General features: G+C 38.9%; 1 protein-coding gene across 1 annotated transcript; it reads left to right on the forward strand.

The window, feature by feature from the left end:
- Positions 1-107: 107 nt before the first annotated feature.
- On the forward strand, positions 108-5,776 carry LOC124164130 (cytochrome c1, heme protein, mitochondrial-like). The gene is made up of 8 exons (XM_046541318.1): positions 108-204; positions 514-558; positions 636-784; positions 1,047-1,179; positions 3,671-3,835; positions 4,395-4,523; positions 4,617-4,736; positions 5,293-5,776. The coding sequence occupies exons 1-8, from the start codon at positions 133-135 to the stop codon at positions 5,398-5,400; spliced, it is 921 nt and encodes a 306-aa protein (XP_046397274.1). The 5' UTR covers positions 108-132; the 3' UTR covers positions 5,401-5,776.
- Positions 5,777-17,223: the final 11,447 nt, after the last annotated feature.

Genomic DNA, 17,223 nt, shown 5'->3' on the forward strand with positions numbered 1-17,223 from the left:
TCTCAACAATTTTTAAAATTTTATTTCTCACTTTAAATTTTTGAATCCAATAGAATATAGATAAACGTGTCTAAAAGTACATTTTAAGTTTGAAGTTGGTATTTCAGGGTTTTGCAGACTTCTCTGCCCAACATGGCTGCTGCTGTGGCAAGGATTTGCGGAACCGGACTTCTCAAAGTAAATAATGGAACATTATTGCAAAGGGTAGGTCCTGAGTATAATTCTCATGTCGAGTCCTTATGCATATATCTTTATGCTGATTTCATATTACACCGAAATATTTATAATCATCGATATTCGGATACATTTTGGCTAAAGGTTGTCGTTGCAACCTCGTAATTTATTTTTAAATAGGCCTGCAATTTTCGTTCTGGGTTGAAATTTTATCTACATCTGAGATATGCTCATATAATAGTTATGTATTCTTTAATAAGCCATGTACATTGGTATTGTATGTAGCATGTAGGTCAGTTGGGTCACGCATTCTCTTAAGTACAACACAATTCCTTGCAGGCTAAATTCTCTTCCACTAGAACGTGGTCCAGAAGTCGTAAAACAGTGAGTATTGATGAAATATATCTTTAAAAGTTTCCGTTTCATTGGTGATCTCCTAAACGCCATATTTTGCAATTTAGTTCCTCGTCACGATCGGAGTGTTAACAGGAGGTGGTGCAGGACTAGCTATAGCCTTAGACCAATCGGTTAAAGCTTCAGATTTGGAGCTTCACCCTCCTAAAAATCCATGGAGTCATACGGGTTGGTTTGCATCATTAGATCATGCCAGGTAACTATCACCTAATATTTAATAGATCATTGTCACCTTCGCGACTGCACTTTAACGCATGAAATGTGTCCGTTTCATCATCGCAAGTTCTTTTGTAATTTTTAGTTGGTCTATACTCTTTTGCCAATAAAAATGATACTTTTTACTTATTTTCTAATTTTAGAACTGTTAATGATAGAATAATTATGGCCCTATGGCTATTACATAACAAAACAAAGTCACTTCTCTTATTTGATTATTTTCCTCTGTTGTCAAACACTAGCATTCGAAGGGGGTATGAAGTTTACAAACAAGTTTGTGCTGCCTGCCACAGTATTCAGTATTTGGCTTATCGTAATTTAATCGGAGTCTCTCATACTGAAGCGGAGGCGAAAGCCGAAGCAGAAGAGGTCCAGGTAAGAAATTAGCTGCTTAATTCTCATGTACTCAGAGCCCTTATCTGTAACTGCCCCTGAAAAATATTATTTACATGATAAATAAAATTAAGTAATTTATTAATGACGAAATTTCCTATTCATCATTAGTGATATCCTTATTCTTGTAATTTTTGGTCTGTAGTTGTATTATTGTCACGAGGAAAAGAGTAACTGTTTGAAGTGAAATGGAATTAAAATTTAAATTGTGATATTTGAAATGTGGTTGTACAATTAAATTCGTGGATCTATGAATTTAATTGACCAATTATGGCATGGGATATCCATAGGCCCCAGAATATCTATATGTTCATTTAGTATTTGTTAGGTCTTACTGACCTGCTGCTAATGGTGGAAAAGTTTACCAGCATTGTTTGTTCTCACCAAGCATGAAATCGTCAGTGTTGTAGCTTGGTGTGTGTGTTATTGATGCCCATTTATGGATTTCATATCATTTCACATACGATGTCAGCTCATGAACGTTATCGTCATAGTCATTCTCAATATATGCCTTTTCCTGAATTCTCTTTGGCTTCTAATTTTGATAAACATCAATTGCTCACTGGGAAAGCACTAATATCTAATACTTGAATAGGTAATAATTACATCAAAGGGTAAACATTAGACGAGTGCTGGAGGAGGGTTCTCTAATGTGTAAAATACCACTCCCTGTTTAGAGGAAGGTGTGTAGTAAATTTGCTGTAAAAACGTGGAAATTTGTGGAGTAAGCCCTCTAGTTATGTCATATGCTCTTTGTGCACCAAACTTACACTTACTGAGTTCAGCTAGCTAACAATTCAAATAGTATTTTGCTGTGCCAATGAAAATTGCTAATAGGCATTTCTGGGGGTACTTATGCTTAAAAATCGTATTTTATTTTGAAGTTTCGAGTTCTAATAGCTTTTCATGTTATTGTGTACTGGAACACCTACATCCTAGGATAAATATATCTGCCTGTGGCCAGCGTTGTTAACTCCTCTAATACTGGTAGCAGTTTAAATGGGTATCTGTTTAACCCTTTTGCTGCTTCAATAGATTTTTCATCGGTTCCATTATTTTGCCTATTATCCAGAAAAAAATGAATTGAATCATTCATTTGACGTCGCTGAATGTCGCCGCACGAATGGACGTAGTTCCGCTAGAATTTCGAGCAGATGACAGCACCTACGACCGAAGGGAGGGTTTTTCGAAAACTTAGATATTTACCCGCATGTCGTGTTGAAAGGAAAAGTTTTTTGAAAGTCGTGGAATATCCCCGCATGTCGCAGGCAATAACCATAATGTTTTTTGTGGGTATTCCCGCTTGTAGCAGCGAAAGGGTTAAAGAAGTTGAAATAACTTAGATGTCCCATTGATTCACATATCTATCCACAATATTTAGGACATTGTTCATTTTATTCCCTTGGGTTTATGATTCATTGTTCTTATGACTGTAGTGAAAATTATTCTGGAAACAGTCATGTCAGAAAGTACATAATATAATTTGATCTCTTGGTTATAGTCACATGTAAATTCCAACGTTGTCTATCTGCATTAAATATCTCTTGCCTCATGAAAGTGCTCTACTGGTATCTCAATAGGGTGGTTTCCTATTTTTTTTAATTGCCTAAATCAAAATAGTATTACTCCTGGATTATGTATTTTAAGCTTTAAGAGTTTTAAATGATGATATCTATTTTTTGCGATTAAGTGAAAAGTGAAAACTTTCAAGCATGTGAAAATGCGATGTGAGCAAGGTATGTGGTCTCCCCTTGTAAGTATGAATGCGTGTGTGACATCATTCTGGTTCCGGTCGCCACCGTATGAGGCCACCTTGGTTGGTACGAGACTATGAGCTCCGCTACGATGTAGGTTGCTAGCAGGTTGCGCTTGGCTTAAATTAGGATTATTAATACCCTATGAAACGAAGGAAACTTTCTGACCATCTGCAATTTTAATAGGTGACTATTAAGAAATGTTTCCCAGAGCTCTGTGCCGCTTGCATGCATTGGTAATATCAGACGATGCAAAACTCCTATCTGCTCGTATAGAATCCAGGTCCCTCAGACGTTGTGGCATCGCATGGGTGCCAATTTGGCCTTTTTCAAATGAGGTTGAAATTGACCATTGCCATTTGTCTAAACTGGGATTTTTAAAACCAAATTTTTTGTGTATCATGAATATACTAATGTTGGGTAACGAATCGCAATCAATGCCTTTCGTTTTCTTATTGCATTCCCAGTTTTTTATGACTGTCGCTTCTCTCTATGAAAGCAACCTGGCAAAATGAGGTTCATATTTTTTTGGCGATTTCTTTTATTAATTTAGTAAAGATGTTCTGTTTTTATTCTCAGTGGCAGTGAGGCATTTTATGGGTTTCAGCAGCTCCTTTGGTTTTAAACTGAGATTAGGTCTTCCATGTGCTTCAGTTTGATGTAATCACTTATAAACTGGAAATCTCATGTTTTACTACTCATTTATATCTTGAAAACAGATCCAAGATGGTCCTGATGAGAGTGGAAATATGTTTATGAGGCCAGGAAAGTTGTCAGATTACTTCCCTAAGCCATATCCAAATGAAGAAGCTGCTAGAGCCGCAAACAATGGTGCTTATCCTCCTGACTTGAGCTTCATTACATTAGCTAGGCATGGAGGAGAGGTAAGTTAACTTTATACAAGTTCTTTTATATTACAGTATATGTTCACCAACTGGACCCACTATTTGATGATTGTTGAATATAATAGATATTTCATTGTAAAAATTTTTTAGAGCTGATTGTTATCTGTATTTTGCAGTGTAGTAGAACCTAGCTTAACACTGGATTTACTTCTCAGTAATCATTCGAGTACTTTCAAAGAGCAGTGGGTTTGTACTTGTCTATTTTCTCAAACCTAGTGATTTTGTAATTCTGTTAAAGATATCCCTAAAATCATTTTTCCTGTGCTTATTCCTTGCCTTTACTTGGATTGTATCAATATCTATACAATGAATTTATAGATATTGATACAATCCATTTCCTTGTTTTGTATCTTGCTATATCACTATGGGAAACAATTTCCTTAAAAAACTGCCTTTATTCCAAAGGTTTATCTTGTCTATCCTCTTGAAGAAGGAATTATCAGTGTATGGCTCAAAATTGAAGGCATACTTGCATAAGTGGTGACCACTCTTCAAAATTTTAATAGATATGTCTGCTTACCTTTTGTAATTTTTGTAGGACTACATTTTTGCCCTTCTGACTGGATATTGTGATGCTCCAGCTGGAGTCGTGCTGAGGGAAGGGCAGTACTACAACCCATACTTCCCAGGAGGTGCTATCAGTATGGCCCAAGCATTATATAATGAGGTGAATGCTCAAGAGTCATCCAATGGTGGCAATACTCTCCCCATGAATTGTTTTTGTGCATTTGTACGTAATGGTTGTGTATTATTTCTTCAGGTATTGGAGTATGAGGACGGAACGCCAGCAACAGCCAGTCAGCTTGCAAAGGACGTTAGCACCTTCTTGAAGTGGGCTGCAGAGCCCGAGCATGATGATCGCAAGAAAATGACTATTAAGGTATGCTTTCTTTAATATTCTTTCTTTGGTAATTTTCATTTGATCATTGTCGGAGGTCCAAATTGTAATAAAAGCATAAGTATTTTAAGCTGCAGCATTCTGTTTCTACGCAAACTACAATTTTTGCCATTCCTGGGGCCTCTTGTATTCTGTCGTCTATTCAAAAGTAATATCCAGTTCCCCTAAAGATCAGATACCTAAATAAACCATATAGCCTGTTTACAGAATGAACAAACGCATTTGAGTTGATATGCAGATGCATTAGCATGTGAAAGTGTGCAAAAAATATACCTATTAACTGTACAGCTTATGCCACTAACACCTGAACAGAAAATAGAACCTGCTCTAATTTGGATGTACTGCACTTGCATGCATTTGCACTTGCTATGGTCTACCAAACTCAATCATGCATTCACACATTGAATGTAAGTGTTAAAAAGAATCATGTAACCTGGCCTTCGGAGAGACTTGAATCTACTTATGCTGTTAATGTATCAATGTCCTCAAATGTTGAACACCTTCAGTCTCTTTTGTAATGCTTTTTTTCCTCCGACAGGCTATCATGATCTTCTCCCTGCTGGTGGGAATAACTTATTACGTGAAGAGGCACAAGTGGTCAGTGCTGAAGAGCCGCAAGATAGCCTTTAAACCACCATCCAAGTAGAAAAGTGAAAAATTTAGTTTTGCGTGGATGTTGAAACCTGTAGTAGATTGTGAGGTCAGAAGAAAACTGCCATTGCTCTGTGAATGTGCATGAGCATGATATTGCAGATCACACCTGGTGTAAATAAAAGTGACATTGTTGAAAAGCAGTATGATAGGTACCAATTAAGTTTAATTTTATAATATTATTGCATTTCCTCAGTGCATGAAACTGCTCAGCCTTTTAATTACCCTGTTTATAGAGGTATGAGGAATTGTAAGTTATGTACAGGATGTTGCGGAAACTATGTTTATCACCTTTCGGACCCTCCAATGTGAGATGAGATGGCAAACATGCATTGAAAATGTTCAAGGTTTAATAAAATGGATTGAGCTAACAGTGGGTTTTACTACATAATAAAATGTCAAATTTATCATGTGGGGTATTTCTTTTCCAATCAGGCAGAGGGATGTCTGGTGACTTCACTGATTTCTCTTATAGTTTTTTTAAACGAGAGAGAAATATCCTTCTGATTAATTATAACTTTATTTAAGCTCAGAGCCTAACTTATGGAAAGTTATGAACCTTTGAACATAGCTGTATCAAGCCTTAGAGTAAAAATTGAAAAATCACATAAATGCTGATAACTAAGGAACTAAAGATCACATAGCAGTGAATCTTGTTTTGTTTTTAATAAAATACATGAATGCACTTTTTGGAATGATTTTCAAGTTGTTTTAACCAATAATAAACAAATGGGACTTGTATAACTGATAACTTCAGGCTTTGCTCTGTGAAACCTCTCCTTATTGGAAATAAAGTAATAAAACTTTGTAAGGTAATAATTATATGTGCACGACCCGGGTTTCATAACTTAGTTACATCCTCTGGTGAAGAAGATGTAACTACGTTAAACAACCCGGGTCATGCCCATATTAATATAATAGTGAGCCTAACAAAGTTTTATTCCTTTTTTTCCAAATGGGACTTGTTTCTGCAATAAAAATGAGCAATTGTTTGACGAGTAGTGTCTTTTAAAGGCCACCTTTAATTACCCTTCTTTTAATCAGCTAGTTCTAAGGTTGCTTTACCAATGAAAAAATTAAATGGTATTTTGATATTTTTTTGCTTTATGCCATGTTGAATTCTGGCATATTTTGACCGAATAGTTGATGGATGCATTCCTCTTCAGAGCTGCAAATGCCGTGGGAGTTAATGAGGATTCGTTCTACTTAGTTTGTCACTGCGCCTCCAGTACCTAATTATGTAGCTTGCTACAATACTTACACTACTTATCCAATTTGCAAGCTAAGCAGAATGAATCCTCATTTTTCCCCATTGAAATTATCTCCATTCATGAATTTTCTTTAAAATGAAACAAGAATCAGTGCTCTTTATGCTTTGGTTCTATTGTCCAATAGCATTTACGTGATTTTTTTTTCGATTTCTGCACTTAGGCTTGACACGACTACGTTCAAAGGTCCATAACTTTCCATTGATTAGATTCTGAGTGTGCATAAAGCTATCATTTATCAATAGGATACTTCTTTCATGTACATAACTTAAAGTGAAATTGGTGATGGTCTTCTGACATGATTTTGCTCGTTAAGCTGGATTTGAGATGGAGAGGCCTGTGTGTGAAACGTTCACACTTGGCTTTCTATGAATATGAGTCGTAGAGTAAGAGCCCAACAAGAAAGTGCAGGATTAACAAGCTTTTAAAAATGTTAATAGTTTTATTTCTGTATGTTTAGTGTATTAATTCTGTAGTATTTTTTTTTAAATTTATCTACCCTAATGAGCAAAATATTCTCTGGAATATTCATGACAGCCTTTCCCTTGGGCTATAACCTTGTCGCGGTGGAAAGGCTTGCACGTTCCTATGACCCCTATAGCTGCGCTGTCGGGATTAATTCTAAATTATTCCCGGTAGGGCCACCCATGCCAGATAGGTCGAAGGGTAGGAGCCAGACGAAAGGTAGTCCACGTGATGGTGTCACGTAAAAAACACTGTTGGAATGGAAGTGGGAAACCCTACCAACTATCTCTTCCCTGAACACATGGAGTACAACCAAGTGAGCCTCGGAATCTCATCGCCCGGACCCGTCCGCAAAGGGCGGGTGTCGGGCACGGCAGCGAGGTCAGCAAGGTCCTCGGGGTCGTCAACATGTGAAATCCTTGCAGAGACTTATCATCATCAGCAGCAGCAATGAAGAGAGAAGAAAAGAAGATGGGAGAAGAAGAAGTCGGCTATAAATGTAGGGACGTGGAATGTGAGGACTATGATGAGGGCGGGGAAGTTAGAAAATATCAAAAGGGAAATGGATAAAGGGAGGATAGATATCTTGGGATTATGGGAGGTGAGGTGGAGGGATGGGGGGGACTATTGGAATGATGAGTAGAGGGTTATATATAGTGGAGGGGAAGAAAGCCAGCAAGGGGTAGCTTTAGTATTAAACGGGAAGATGGGTAAGCATGTGGTAGGTATAGACCAGGTTAGCGATAGGATTCTGGTGGTAGAAATTGAGGCGCGGCCCACCAACCTTGTGGTGGTCCAAGTTTACATGCCCACTAGCAATCATAGGGAGGAAGAAGTAGATGAGGTGTATGAACAGCTCGAGGAAATAATTAGACACACCGGGTAAGAAAAATCTGGTAGTGACGGGGGACTGGAACGCTTCAGTCGGGGAAGGGAGGGATGGAAACGAAATAGGAGAACTTGGATTAGGAATTCGGAACGACAGGGGTGAGAAAGCAGCAGAATTTTGCAAGAGAAACAAGTTATTCATCACAAACACGTGGTTCAATCATCATAAAAGGCGTAGGTACACATGGAAAAGTCCAGGGGATGTGGGGAGATATCAAATAGACTACACTATGGTAAGACAGAGGGTTAGGAATAGTGTGAAAAACTTGCACAGCTTCCCAGCAGCAGATGCAGATTCAGACCTGTACCTAGTACTTATGAAATACAAAGTAAGATTCAATAGACTCATGAAAGGTAGGAGGGTGAGGAAATGGAATGTAGAAGCGCTGAATGGGAGTATGTGGAGAGAATATCAGGAACTAGTGTGCATTAGTATACGGGAGATTGAAAGTACAAAGACTGTTGAGGACAGGTGGGATACTATTAAAACTGGAATAGCCAATGCGGCGGAGAAGTCACTTGGCTAAGTTGACAGCAGAAGGATAAAGAAGCCTTGGGTTACAGAGGAAATGGTAAAAGAAATGGAGGAGAGAAGGAAGTTGAAGAACGTGGACACAGAACATGGCAAAAGAATGTAGAGGGAACTAAATAACCGATAACGACGTGAAACTAAGAGGGCAAGGGAGGCTTGGTGGAAAAGACAGTGTGAGGAAATGGAAGAGTTTCAGAGAGAAGGAGAGATAGGCGCATTATATGGCAAAGTTAAATCGCTATTGGGTGGCAAAAGAGGACAAGCCATGTCTAAAATTAAGGCTAAAGATGGGAGGATGCTAAGCGAGCGATAAGAGGTACAGAGTAAATGGAAGGAATATGTGGAGGATCTGTATGACGGAAGAAACAGGCCGGAGAGATTGACTCTAGAGGAGGAAAGTGCAGTGGAGGAGGATAATCTTGGGCCGGAGATATTAGATTCGGAAATAGAGAGAGCACTCCATGATATGAAGGCTAGGAAAGCAGTAGGCGTGGACAATATCCCGTGTGAGCTTTTGAAGAACCCAGGGAAGGAAGGTAAGAAAATGTTTTTTCGAACTAGTACGCAGGATATACGAGGAGGGATGTTGGCCGGAGGACTTAGTGAAGACGATTTTAATTCCACTACCAAAAAAGAAGAAAGCTGTGGAATGCAGAGATTATCGAACTATCAGCTTAATATCGCATGCAGCGAAAGTGGTACTGAGGATATTCAACAGACGAATGGAGGTAAGGGCAAATGAGTATTTGGGTGAAGATCAATTTGGTTTCAGAAAAGGGAGGTCAACTCATGATGCAATGAGGTCCCTCGTGGAGAGGAACCTAGAATATGACCAGGACATATATGCCTGTTTCATGGATTTTGAAAAAGCGTTTGATAGGGTGAACTGGGTTAAGTTAATGGATATCTTCAAGAGAATAGGTGTAGATTGGAGGAATAGACGACTGATTTGTAATCTGTACATGGCCCAGACTGCGCAAGTTAGGGTAGCAGATGGAGAATCTGGGTGGGCAAGAATGGGACGAGGAGTGAGGCAAGACTGTCCTCTTTCGCCGCTGCTCTTTAACGTGTATGCTGAAGAGATGGTAAGGGAAGCGTGGGATGAGTTAGAAGCTGGAATAAAAGTGGGAGGAATGATGTTCAAATCAGTGAGATTCGCGGATGATCAGGTGTTGATTAGCCAGTCAGCGAGGGGACTACAGGCTCTAGTAGATGCGTTAGACGAGCGGTGCGAGGAGTATGGGATGAGGATTAATCACAAGAAGACTAAGGTAATGCGGTTTTGTAAAGTATCGCGAGCGAGGAATGTGGGTCTCAAGATAAAAGTAGGTGGGGAAAAACTTGAACAGGTAGAGCAGTTTAAGTATTTAGGCAGCACATTCGAGGAAAACGGATGCAGTAGCAAGGACATCAGGATGCGAATTGCACTAGCAAAGGAGGTGTTCAAGGAACAGGAAGGAGCTTCTGAGAGGATCGTTATGTCAAAATTTAAAGGAAAGGTTAGTGAAGGGCTTGATTTGGAATGTAGCTCTCTAATGTGCGGAAACGTGGACACTGAGGAAAGAAGACGAGAGAAGATTGGAGGCATTCGAGATGTGGGTATGGAGAAGAATGGAGAGGGTGGAATGGAGGGACAGGAAAAGGAACGACGAAATATGGTTGGTGAGGAGAGGCAGCTTTTAGATGAGATACGGAGGAGACAGAATGTATGGATGGAGTTAGTGCTTAGCGGGGAGGGGATGTTGAAAATGGTGTTAGAGGGTAGAATGTTAGGGAAACGAGGGAGAGGAAGGAAAAGAATAGGATTTTTAGATAGATTGAAAGGGATTAGGCCTTACAGTGAATTAAAGAAGGTAGTGCTGGAAAGAAAGGGAGGCTTCCAGATGACTTCTTGAACACTCTATAGAAACCTACCTTAATCGGTAGAATACTATAATAATAATAATTCATGAGAGTTATCAATTGATATTCCTTACTATTGGCTAGAAAGGAAGTTAAATGGTGTTACAAGCGTAAGGGCTTTAGAGTACATATAACAAATCATTCCTTCACCCTATTCATGGTTTAGTGTGGAATTCATTAAAAATATGGCTTAAGAAAGGACTGATGAAGTCCTACCAAGTGTGGGTAATACCAGGATTTTCATTAGAATCTTTCGATGATGGCTAGTCTGGCCACTTTCAGCAGATATAAAGCAAAACATCATTCACACTGGATTTTTAAGTGGGTGGCAGAACTCTCTCTCCCCTTGACCTGTACATATGGTCCTTGGGGTCAACTGAAATTGGTATTCATCTATCCACCTATATTTAGAAGCTACCTTAAGACAGTATGGCTTACCACCATGCAGTCCCAAGGTTAAGCACCCTACCAGCAGTGGCCAGTGCGGCTTGAATCCCTGTCCATTTCTAATGGTAGAGCATTGGTCTAAATGGAAGTGGGTGCCATGATGACCATGGTGGCCTCCACAGCACGAAGCCGAAGATGTCACTGTTGCATCCTCGAGCATCCATTAAGACCAATAGGTATTTCAAATCATTGAGCTGTGCTGCGGATGCAATGAAATCTAAACATATGACAATGGAGTATGGTATCTGAAGTAGCTATGGTCCCCACCCACTGAACAGTCATGGATAGTGATGGCAAAAGCGAATTGTTCGTGACAGCTACTTTGCCAACATGAGACTCTTGCTGTACGACTCCATGGAGTCATTATACTCAGTGGGATGAGGAAAAAAAATGAGAGGAAAAGCCTTTAGCAAACTATTAACGTTTACTTAAAATTTTCAGTTACATTACCATTTTTTAACCTCTCTTAGAGTTATCATTTCGGAACGAAATTTCAGATGCTGTAATTCCAAAAAGTTTATTTCACCTCGTGGTGATAATTTGACTAGCTCTGAAAAAAATTAGCTTGAACGGAAGTCACTACAAGAGGCATGCTGGTCAAAGAGTGAGTCGAGCTTGAAGGGGAAGTCACAGCTCCATAAATATGACTCTCAAATAACTCCTCTCTTTTTGCCGTGTTGCACATTCTGCTGACTTGCTCGTTAGGTGCCCATCACTAATCCTGGAAAAAACAGTGACATCATGTCTGCTTGTATTTCCCTTCAGGGTTTGATATTGACTTTCACAAATCCCCTCAGTTTTTACTCTCTTCACATTTGTGGCTGATAGGTGCTGCAAGAATAACTTGCCTCCCTGCCTGAAAAGCACAAACCTAAGGAACTGTGAAAGTGATAGGGTTGCTTCCTGATTGGTTACTGACATTCAGGCTATAAAAATACACATTGAGGAACATAAAAGAGAAGCAACCACGGTCATGGCTGCACACGGAGCCACATTACCAATGTGGCAATGTAAGTCATTACAGATTGGGGCCCCTGAGTTTTTACCTTCTATCTCCTACCTTGCAACTCCCTTCCCTCCTATTTTTTGTGCTACCCACAAGCCCTCAAATTAATAATTGTTTTTAATAATTAATGAAGTCTCTTCAGCAGTTTGTTGCATCAGACTGTCTTCCTGGCTCATAATGGGCTAATGAGAATTTAATTTGGTGTGATAGTTTCTGTTCAAAGTTGACAATAATGCTGCAACTGTTTAGAATTTCTGGAGTTATTTTGTTCTCATGGCAGTCTCAGAGTCTATACAAATTTGTTGCATTTACAGACTAATTTTAAATTGGGATATGCATTTGTTCATTAATCGTGTGGAGTGAATGAAAGGGAAATAAGTGATTGAGGATAGTAATTTTGGGGCTGGATGATGAACATATAAACATGAACATATCACTTAATGAATAAGGACGAATATGTATATATTCATTAATCTCCTGCTGATGATATTGAGCGTGAAAATGTGGGTAATAACTTTATTTTTATGAACTGTAGCGTTGTAAGTGAATTTAAAACGCTCACTGTGGCATGCTTAATAGGATAGTTTCCTTCATCAAAGAAAACGAAAGGCATTGATTGCGATTTGTTACCCACCATTAGTGTATTCATAATATACAAATTATTTGGTTTTAGAAATACCGATTTAGACGAATGGCAAGGGTCAATTTTATCCTCATTTGAAAAAGGCCAGATTGGCGCCCATGCCATGCCACTCCACGTGACGTCACAGGGACCTAGTTTCTATACGAGTAGATAGGAGTTTTACATCGTCTGAGGTTACCAATGCATGCATGAGGCACAGAGCTCACGGAAACATGTCTTAATAATCACTTATTAAAACTGGCTAAGGTCAGAAAGTTTTCTTCGTTTGATAAGGTATTAATAATCCTTATTTAAGCCAAGCGCTACCAGCTAGCATGGTACTCTGGTACCTGCTAGCATCCTGCGTCGTATCAGCACTCAGAGCCTTGCCCCAAGGTCACCTCACTTGCAGCAGCGGGAACTCACACAGAGTTTTCCCGGCATTCATACTTAGCAGTCGCATTTTCGTGCGCTTGAAAATTTTCACTAAAAAATAGCTATCGCAAAAAATAGATATCATCATTTAAAAATCTACAAGCGTGAAATACGTACTCCAGGAGTAATAATCTTTCGATTTAGCCAATAAAAAAATTATAGGAAACCACCCTATTGAAACAGTGGACGTCAGGTGGGGGGTCAAATCCAACGTCCTCCCTAACGTGCAGCATATTCACAGTTTTTCTTCATTTTATGGCAGTCGCCATTTACCAAAATGAGAAGCTATCGACATAAAACTTAGAGTTTAAGAGTGACCCTGCTCCAGTGGGTCATGCCTCCCACGATGAAACTCCTTTCACGCAGCCGGGTGAGCAAGACCCACCGATGGGACACGCTCCCCAGAACGGATGGTGCCATGCAAAATGGCCAACCATCAGCGATACATGAGCAGAGAAAACCCCCTCACCTTGCGATAATGTGCGAAGCACATACATTCCATTAGTTTTTCAATCCCATTCCTTGATATCACTTGAGAATGGAGTTTTGCAAATAAAGTTGAAAAGAAAACGGGATTTGCACTACTTATGGTACTCCCAGAAGGCTCCCTCTGATGCTGATACCAATCCAATGCCTGCGGACATTTGATTTCTGTCTCTTAATTAGATTTCTGGGTTAGAAATCTTCAGCACCTCTCAAGACAGTTTCTAGAAGGCCTCAAGTGTGGTCTCTAGCTGCAGTGGGCCAAATGGTGGATGCACCGCATCTTCCTCTACTTCACCTCTACCTGCACCGATTGGCAGAAGGCCCCAGAGTGGTGCAACACCCCTGGGAAGTGGCTGCAAGATGAGCCTACACGTGACCCACCACTGGGTCCCAACCCAGGATCGGTGATTCAGCTCCTCAGGGAACATGTATTAATTTTGAGATGAAGCACCAATGACTAACATAGAGAGAGAGTTTCACTAAAAGTCAACTATGATTTTTTTCTTTCTTCTCGTCTTCACCTCTATTATATGATATTAAGTTCTTGGAGTATAGGCGAATAATGCAAAAGTGATTTGCCTACGTTTCGGTTTATTTTAAACCATCCTCAGGGATTATTTTCACAGGATTGCTTATTTATAGACAGAAATAACATATTTGGCCATTTTTTCACAGGATTGTTTATTACTATAAATAAACAATCCCGTGAAAATAAGCCCAGAGGATGGTTTAAAATAAACCGAGACATAGGCAAATCACTTTTGCATTGTTGGCCTAAACTCCAAGAACTTAATATCATTATTGTAAACTCTATGTACAGTCACTTTCAAAAGTCGGTCCACAAACCTGGCGCAGCAGTCTCTGTTATTCTCCGAAGTCAACCTTTGCGTATTGCTTATGCATTCCTTGTCCGCTGGGGACCAATTTGATTTGATCGGGTTGTGCAAATGGTGCAAGTTGACTACTTTAACCCTCACCAAGAGCCCCAAGCACACTATCAGAGGTAAGAAGGTCCTGGTGAACCCTCCCCCCCCCCACAGCCAAACAATTCCACCATCGAAGAAAGTGGAGAGGAATTTAAGGATTTTTCTGGTGAGTATCACATCGTGAGAGGGACATCCGTATCGTGTGGTGAATTTAGCACATATAGCACAAATAGTGCAAATAAAATTTTCAGAACATTTCGAGCATAATACTCAATATTTTTTTCTCAACATGGTCTTCATAAAATACGAAAATATGTTACGCCAATGTTAATATTATTGTTTGCATCACGGCTACTACCATGCTCGCGTTCACCCGTGTCGAAGGCGAAGGATTTTCAGACATTTTTCATTGTTTAGAAGTGAAATATCAGTTACTCCCCAAGTTTAAGTTTATTCGGAGTACAAGTGGTGCCTACATTTTGAATACCGTAACTTATTCCCATCCTGTTAATGTAAAAGGAGTATTTTAATTTTTTACCTAGAAAAACCACCGGCAAAGACGTTGTTTACGAGAGAAGATAATTTTTGCATTACATTTTTCAGATGAGCAATCGGATTGCTTTGAAGATAAATATAATTTTTCAGTGAAATAAGTAGCGAGATATTTATGGGCATTGAGAAAAATGGCAAGCTTTCAGGCCATAATGCGTCGTAGAAAATGTTGTCCTTTTCTTTCTGTGGAATACTCTTACATTAGTATTGTTCGGTGTTTTTTAAGAAAAATAGTGCAAGCAACATCAGCCTGGCATTATGATTGTGAGTTAACCATTTACGGTGGTCATGAAAAAACAAAATTTACCTGCCCTTCTGAAATGAAAAAGGGAGTATACATATTTGATTATAATGAAACGTATCTTGATAATGTTGGAGTACATGAAAGAATTTACGAATCACCCCGCCTGCACCCCTCCCAACTTGAATTTACCACTTAAATTAAAAGTAAGGCCCATTCGCATTAGAGCCCTTTCATTCTATCCTTAACTTCATCCTTCTCCTCCCCCCTTACCTCAAATGTCTCCTCTATGGATAGCACTTCTTCATTTCATTTCCCCTCCGTGCATCTTACCTTTTCCATTGTTTTTTTATACTCACATCTCGGTTGCCTTCATTCTTTTCTTGTCCATCTTTCATCGTCGTCAAAGTTTTCGCACCATGAATTGCTACATCACAAGCTTTATATTTGGTAGCTAATACATATCGTTTTTATTAATTGCACAGAAATAATCATCAGGTACCCGACATGGTATATTTTTATTGGATGAAAACTATGCATCCATAGTTTTTGTTTGTAGGATAATGATCAGTATTTGTTCACCTGTGAGACTCCCACAAGGTATTCATTACGTGAGTGTAAGTTCTATTATTTGTGCGAAACCACTTTTACATAATAATGTAGAGGACATTGACATGCATGATATCACCAGGCGCCAATTACGACTGATTCTAGCTGAAAAAAAGAAACAAAAAACGGGAAAGACTCAGTTTCAACTCTCAGTGAAGGGTGAAGGATAAAACATATACTAAATGTGACTTAAAATGGTAAGCAAGAGGCAAACAAGTCATGTAATTAATGTTTCCGAAGGTTTATTATCTATCGGAAATATATTTATGATTAAACTATTTAGGCATTCCAACTTTCGATGAACACGAAGAAATGTAGTTAATTGAATACATTAAGCATTATTTAAACATTTTCTTAGGGAAATGTTAATAACGAATGGAATAAATATCATAACGAATTAAACGTAATAATTTGGCGAACATAAGTATTTTTATTTCTCGTACGATGAGACGCATATAAATCTGTAGGATAATATATGTCCCAAGAAAATGCTTAGGAATGATGAATGCACCGATCAGAGTGTCTAAAATACTAATATATAGAACAATATGCATTGATCGTGTTTGGTAATAGTATGTTAAAGGTGTAATCTAGAATGTTATTTTGAAGGCAACTTTTGGAATACTCTTTCATACGTAAATTCCGATTTTCGTTTCTTCCTTATATGTGCGTTGCGATGCAGATACGTCTCGGTATTTTTGAGTACAAGCCAGACTACAGATCATCCTTCTCAGAATACTATCACGGTGAGAATTGCATGACTGAGATATAATGCTTCGCCTGTGTTCTGGCACCGGGAGTCGGGGAGATCTAGGAATAAAGAGGAATGCCTCGGTAAGATTTTACGGATGGTGAGAGTAAGTCAAACTGGCCCATTCAAGGCACAGAAGGCATAAGCAATACCCAAAGTTCGATCGCAGCGGAGAATGTAGTTGCTCGTGCTGGCCGTGGGGACCGACTTTTGGAAGTGACTATACATAGTAATTGTCTCATGCTCACTACCCACCCTCAAAATATTTCCATACACCACCACTTTTATTATCTTTTACTTCAAGAGATTCATGAAAGGCATGGATGGCCTACTAAACACTAAACAGTTAATGCAACAGACATGGAATTTAAAACTTGAGTACACAAAAAGGAGAATCCTAACATTTGAAGCCATTATTGCCTAAGAGACCATCACACCACCTGAAATTCTCATGAAACCTAGAGTGGGTAAATATTAGATATCACCTATACAAAAAAAAAACATAGCACCATATTGAAGACACCTTGATGATCACAGGACAACTAAAACATTACTTTTATTCTTCTGAATTAAATATACCAGTCTTCTCGTTTTCATACTTTACATCTACTTTAAATAAAAAGATAAAAAATGAGCTATTTTTCGATGCTCCTCATTAAATCTAACACTAACAAACTTGTGCACAAAA

This window comes from Ischnura elegans, chromosome 8 (genome assembly GCF_921293095.1).
Source record: "Ischnura elegans chromosome 8, ioIscEleg1.1, whole genome shotgun sequence".
NCBI lineage: Eukaryota > Metazoa > Arthropoda > Insecta > Odonata > Coenagrionidae > Ischnura > Ischnura elegans.